Source organism: Amaranthus tricolor, chromosome 8, assembly GCF_026212465.1.
Source record: "Amaranthus tricolor cultivar Red isolate AtriRed21 chromosome 8, ASM2621246v1, whole genome shotgun sequence".
In the NCBI taxonomy this organism is placed as follows: Eukaryota; Viridiplantae; Streptophyta; class Magnoliopsida; order Caryophyllales; family Amaranthaceae; genus Amaranthus; species Amaranthus tricolor.
In genome coordinates, this window is record NC_080054.1 from 29,782,480 (window position 1) to 29,789,497 (window position 7,018).

At 32.6% G+C, this 7,018-nt stretch overlaps 1 protein-coding gene across 2 annotated transcripts; it reads left to right on the forward strand.

Annotated features, from left to right (window-relative positions):
* The first annotated feature begins 1,373 nt into the window (after positions 1–1,373).
* LOC130820827 (protein LAZY 1-like) lies at positions 1,374–5,319 on the forward strand. 2 transcript variants are annotated; one of them, XM_057686363.1, is made up of 5 exons: positions 1,374–1,515; positions 1,598–1,664; positions 2,378–3,153; positions 3,876–4,152; positions 5,001–5,319. In XM_057686363.1, exons 1-5 carry the CDS (start codon positions 1,510–1,512, stop codon positions 5,018–5,020), a joined length of 1,146 nt encoding a protein of 381 aa, XP_057542346.1. In that variant the 5' UTR covers positions 1,374–1,509; the 3' UTR covers positions 5,021–5,319. The 2 variants fall into 2 exon arrangements, with proteins under 2 accessions (XP_057542346.1, XP_057542347.1); XM_057686364.1 differs by having other exon boundaries at positions 1,375–1,515; positions 2,399–3,153.
* Positions 5,320–7,018: the final 1,699 nt, after the last annotated feature.

Genomic DNA, 7,018 nt, shown 5'->3' on the forward strand with positions numbered 1-7,018 from the left:
TTAATAATGGATGCAAAAGATCTAGTGATAGTGAAAAGTTGAAAGCAATTTGTAAAACCTATCTTGTCTAATAAGTGTATTAGAGTGACACTTTTCTCCTCTAATACATGCACTTATGCTTGAGAAATTTAACATCAAGAATTCGAAGTGTAGTATAAAAACAGAGTCGCATTATATCTCTTCGATTCGACCGTGTTGTAAAGATTTAATTAAACGGAAGTGATATTTTCCGTATGGTAAAGATGTAAAAAACCTAAATTTTAAGTCGTTTTAAGAAATATCTCATTTTTTCAGTTGATATTTAGTGTTACAATGATTCATGACCTATCACTATCGTTAGCGCATATTCATGTTCGTTCTGCAATCGCAATGGAAGCACTAACACGTTTGGACCTTTATTTTGAACATGATCATGTTTTCGTGTGTACCCTCGGCTCATAGGTGAGTTATTTACATCCCAAAACAATATTATTCACATAGAGTAAAGGGTTCGGTTATCTTAAATTTTTATAAGGTATATGCTGGGGTTTTAAGCTATTATATGCTGCGGTTTTCTAAGAACCACATCATATATCCCTTTTTTTTCTTCATTTTTCAATCTATTTTATGCTGCGTCTTAACCGCAGCATATGTCACGCAACACTTGATATTTTTTCCACCAGTAGATATATACAACCAATTTCAAACATTTTTCATTTCAGCTCAAGTACTTATGCCGGATGCTAAACACTTTGATCTTAGCATTACACCTGGGGAGTGAATTTCTTGTAGGAAGTAGAACAATAGTCTACTGAGAGGCCCCACAAAGCCCATTCTCCCAGTGTAGAAAGATGATTCACCAATGACAAATGAAACCCTATCCAGGAAGTGTTTACTTCTTTGTGTCCTTCTCTTTGTCTTCTTCTAGGAGGTTTTGTGTTGGAATCATGGATATGTTTAGCATCGGGACAAAGATTAATAGCTCTTTGATTTTAAATTATAGCAGACTATTAGGCCAAAATATGATATTATCCTTATTAGCTAACTCCGCACAAAATTGTTTTTGTGCACCTTCTCGGTGTGTCTCATGTTAATTTGAAGTTGAATTAATATGACTTATTAAATTATGTACACTTTTTAGTTACGTAAATTTGCTAAGTGAATAACAAGTTTTTGTAATTGTCGTATTAGCTAAGTCCACACATAATTGCTTTTTTACATCTTCTTAGAAAATTTGAGGTTAGATTAATACGGCTTATTAATTTATGTGCACTTTTTATTTATATAAATTTGCTATACCAAGAGTCTGTCGGAAATAATATTTTTTTCTCATTTACGAAGATAAAGTTGTGTACATCTGATTTTCCAAACTCCGCTAAAGTGAGAGCCACTTGAAGACATTGGGATAACAGAAAAATAATATTAAATTGTTGAGACAACTGTAACCTTTTATGTATAGCATACTTCTGTCTCAACTTTCTACAGAAAAACAGAAAGCATTGATCAGATATTGGCTTCAAGAACGAAAAGATGAAGGTAAACACAGTTTTCTCTACTGCATCTACAAAGACAAAATTAATGAAAATTTCTAAGTGTTCTATTTTTGTGCTTTGTGCAGTTACTTACTTGGATGCATCGTAAGTTTCGACAAGGTAATGGTGAGACAATGAAGGAATTTCCCATTGGTATGTCTTTTATCCTTTGAACATCTTTGGTGTTTCTCTCATCGAATAGACTATACAACCTATTTCGGACTTGTAATTATCAGCTTAAATTTTTAGTTGAGTTGTTTTTTTAATTTGTTATCATAAACTAACGTGACAAAATACTGTGTTGAAAAACTCAATTCATCCTTATTTCAAGTGCAATATTTAGCATGAATTAAATTGTCTTCTATATGTTTTATAGGATCAATGAATCTCATTTGATTGACTTTATGACATAAACTTTATAACATCAAATTTGCAACCTTTAGAAAACACACTACAATTGACTTTTGAAATCATAGGATCGACGACTGTCATTTGATCATATATGAGTATATGGTGATTGGGGTTTTGGGGAAGTCGGTTACACATACGAATTTAGGGTATTAGTATAGGATGAGTCAAACACTTATTTTTGCATATACTAATTTTCTGTGTAATATGTAATGCAATTTAATGTTAATAGGGTTTTTAATCGATGATCTAGGCCATAAATCCTACCCTGCCCCTTATTTTTGCATGTGTACTAAATCAGCTCAACTGTCAATTCTTTTCAGTGTTATATATTACACGATTTAATATTAATGGGGTTTTAATCGATGATCTGGGCCTAGATTCTCCCTTGGTCGATTCATTGTAAAGAGTCTAAGCATCAAACATCCAAGTAGTACTAGTATTGACACACTTTGAAGGTGGAAATTCCTGTCTTACAGGGCAACCATTGCTTGATGACTCTACCTTATACCAAAAACAAAACCAAGGAAAACATCAACGAACATCATTTACGAGCATAGAAACATTAAAGTACATAGAATTCGAAAGAAAAACATCATCAGCCGATGAGTATCCTGAGTACTTTAAAGGGTTCCTTGCAATCGGAACCCTTGGGATGACAGATGCTGTCATCTCGGAGCCAGAGACACCAACATTCGCAATGTCGTTAGAGAAGTTGACTGATGCGGAGGCAGAAGTGTCGGAGAATGAATTAAGGCTAATCAACGACGAGTTAGAAAGGGTGCTCGCGGCTGAAGCTAAAGATGATGGTTGGACTGATTCGTCAGGCAGAAACAGTCATGTTAGCAATGGGAGAATTAGTCATGCTAGCAGCATAACACTGAGTGGCACGGGCAGGCCACTCGAAATTCCTGAGTGCACGGTTATGACAGCAAGTAATTTGATGTACTGTCCTTTACAAGAGTATCTGTTGGGATCAGCAGTAGAATTGCCGGAGAAATCAGCAGTGTCAGTACCGACAAAAGAGAACAGGACATCTTTGGGTGAGTTATTCAAGAAGCATAAGGCGGAGGAGATTGCGGAGAATAAGTGTAAACGAGGAGAGAAGAGGGGAGACAAAGATGGGGATAAGATCGTCTCTATGAATCTAATGAAAAAGCTACTCATGAAGAAGAAATCTTCGACTACTCGAGGAATTACTGAAACTGGTAGTGTTGAGACAAAATTGTGCAAGGTACTTGGTTTATTTGATGCTTTTAGATTACTAGTTCTGTGAGGGCTTATGTATGGATCTCTTTGTGTTAAAGGAATTTAACTGATCAACCAAAAGCTTAAGCTGATGATTGAGGATACGGGATATGTTATATACTCTAACACGCCCTTTCACACAAGAGTCATTTGAGTTAAAAGTGTGGATGCAGCACAGACTCGTCTCATACCTGGCGCATATTCTACATTAAATAAGGGGTGGCTGAGATTCAAAACCATGTACTCTTGTCACTGTCAAAGAATTAACTCAACCAAAAACTTAAGCTCTTGGTTGAGATTCCAGAATATATTGTTGGAAATACTTCACATGTGAGACAAAATTCCACATCGATAAAATAGTAAGTTGTGGACTTGCATATATATTGGGTGGGCTAATCCTATTACTACTACATGGTATTAGAAAACAATGAAACTCACCTAGTGTATGTGCAAGTCAATGTTCTTGACCCGTGGGTTAGTAGGCCCAAGCCTACGGGTGTCCATGTCCACACGAATGGGCTACGGTAAGATCATGTAACGAATTATCACGGCCTAATATATATTATATACTCTTAACATCTTTGAACACTTCCATAAGGTGTTGTAAAAGAAAAGGACACTCAAAGTTCTAAGAAAGCTATTGATTTACATGTTGAGAATCTATATTTTAATCCCATCTATTCTCTGTCTAATAGTTTTTCAGTGCAGATCCTTCAGAAATTTTACAAGAAAGTGCATCCAGAAGAGTTATTCCCCGCAGAGAAGTCTGACAAAATGCACAAGATTGGGACTGGGATCAAGGAGATAATAACTTGCAATGGAGGCTACTGCAAGGATGATCATGGATTTTCAAATGGGAACACAGGCAGAAACGGTTATATGCTGTGCAGAAAGAGCACCTCTAATCCAGCTCAGTTCACAGATCATCAGGATGAGGGTGATTCAAATGGAAGCAGGGAGTGCTGGATCAATACTGATGAAAATTGTAAGTATTACCTTCCATGAAATATGATACTATGGATCAATCGAAACAACCTCTTTGTTTTCACCAGAGGTGTTCATTGGGGCGGGTCAACCCGATGGGTCAAGGTCGGATATCTTTAAAACGGGTCATTAATTGGTCGGGTCGATAATGGGTCGAATTATTGTTGGGCTTTAATGTACAAGGTCAGGCTGAGTCAGGTTATTATTGGGCTTGGTTTTCATTAAAATCTTTTATGTTTTTTTTATGACATTATTACATATAGACTGGTCAACCCAATGAGATACAAAATCAGACTAAAATATCATTGAATGAACTGTTTTAAATGGGTCGGGGTAGGTCAAATTTAAACAGGTTTTGACCCATCTCGGCCCATTAAAATTTATATCTGACCCGTTTTATTTAAAATTTGACTCGGCCCGACCCGACTAGGGTGATTAACAACTTAGTTATCACTCATAAAATTGAGGTTGTGTACATTTCATCATGGTGGGATCTATTTAATGGCATTGGGGCAGTGGTATGTTGTTATGCAACATTCTAACATAATGAGATGTGTGTTGTCGTCTCGTTTAGTTTTAGGCCCCGCAGCGAAAGATAAAAATAACCTTTAAAAACATAAGGCGGAATAAATTATATAATACTACTTTTGTTTTGTATTATTGATATTTTAACTATTTTATATAAAAAAATGCGAATAACTAATATTACATAACAAAAAAACTTGGGGCCCTATTGTTTTGTTTTGTTTTGAATAAATTACTACATATAATTTTAGGCCCCTTAAAAATTTGGGGCCCTGGGCGAAAGCCCGCTTTGCCTTGCTAATGGACGTCTCCACGGTGTTGTAGACCTTGTTTTAGAGCTCTAGAAAGGAAGTGCAAGGATACAGCTACAGTAAATCCGTCATGATTCATGAAGAACAATAATGATGATACATCATATGTGTATAAGTCTCAGTATTTATGTAAAGATTTCCCTATTATATTTGTCAAATATATTAAGTGGTTTGAGTATGAAGATATATAATAACAGGAACTCTGGTTTGAAACTATGAATCATCCATAAGTCTGTAATATATATTACAGTTGTATTGTTACTTTGTACCAATTTGTGATATACATTTTTCTTCAAATTATTAGAAATAAACTATACTTTCATTTCTCAAAATGAACATGTTTTGATGAATTTATGTCCGAAATTACGTAGGTAATGACTTGGTTTATTTGATTAAAATTGTATTCATATGATATACTTGATTCAACATTTCAAAAACTAATACGTATCTATTTTGTTCTTCTCATTTACTTTTTGCATCATTTTTAAAGTAAATTTTAAACCTTAATATCTCTAAATACCCATAATAAAAAATTATAAAAAATACATAATAAAATAGTATACATTACTAATCTAACGAGATCTCACATGAATATATTTTATCTTCTAAATATGTGCCAAAAACATTAATTAAATTTCTCTCTTTTTAAGGTGAAATATTTTAAATGAAAAGAATATTAAAGAACAAAAAGAGTAAAAAAATATCAAAATTCATTGACAAAAATATTAATCATAATACAACTATATTTTTGTTCTTCAAAAAGATCTATACAAATACAAATTAAACAGGATTGGCTAAAACACTACGCAACCAACAATTATATATCATTCCTAGAAATATTCTTCCTCAAAAAATCAAAACTCTAAAGACAATCTTGTCTAGCTAATAAGTAAGAACTGGGCTTGTAGATTCAATTTTATTTAATCCTTTTTGTTGTAAAAATGTCTTTTTTGAGAATTTTTTATTGAATCGAGAGGCTTTTTAACCGCATATTGTTTTATAGGTATAAATTGTCATCTTTGAATGATTTAAATTGTTTGAATAATATAAAGAAAAATTAAAATATATGAATGAAAAGACATATATAAAATATAAAATAAAAAACAGATAACAATCTCCTAAAAATAAAAAGGGTAATAAAATTTCAAATTCTATAGCGTGGTTCCTATTTCTCCGCAATCAATAGTTTATGATACAAGTGTTTCAATACCGAAAGTGAGCATTCTCTTATTAAAGTATCCAAGATTATTCAAAAAAAACATGTTTAATTCTGATTTTAATATAAATATATAAAAGGGACAGGGATCACATGAAGGGAATGATAATTTAATAGTAATTCTTTATGAGGGAAATTGCCAATAAATAACAATATTTGTTCAATCCGGTAAAACTATTTATGTTTTAAATAAATTTATCTGTTTGATATAATTCCCTAAAATAAACTTATTTATTGTCTATTAGATATTTACTTGATATCAGCAATTATAGTACTACACTAATACCTCCAAAGTAAACTCATTTATTGGATACTTAACTTTGAACACTATAGCATTAATTTTAACAGATTTTTTTTGAAAGTATTTTAAGTCAATAAATAATAATTGGGGTATATAAGGTTAAACATTCTATTAATTGAGAGTATGCAGTATTAAATAATAGTTGAAAATATTTTAATATCAATGAACAATAATTTTAATTATTATTATTTACAAAATTTCCTATATAATAATATTATCTTGGATTTTTCTCCATTAATTAGCATGTCCAATGTTGAAGGTTAGAACTTGTGTATGAAGAAAAAAAAGTTCAAAGAAGAATAGACCTTATACGTTGTTCTTATTAGATCTTGAATTTCGTGGTGCTTACACATAAAGGACGAAATGCCAACGGGCATATGATCATGACTCCTAATGACCAAAATCAAATTTGTAGACTAATTTATACATTATTACGTGTTGCTTCCTCTTTCCTAAATAGAGCTTTATTATGATTTATAAACACAAAAAAAAGCTAGCAACGTGTCAAGGCATT

Bases quoted from the DNA above. Each gene is read 5' to 3' on its own strand.
- LOC130820827 (XM_057686363.1), top strand. The intron at 3,154-3,875 runs GTACTTGGTTTA...TTTTCAGTGCAG, and splicing joins TTGAGACAAAATTGTGCAAG to ATCCTTCAGAAATTTTACAA. The intron at 4,153-5,000 runs GTAAGTATTACC...ACGGTGTTGTAG, and splicing joins GATCAATACTGATGAAAATT to ACCTTGTTTTAGAGCTCTAG.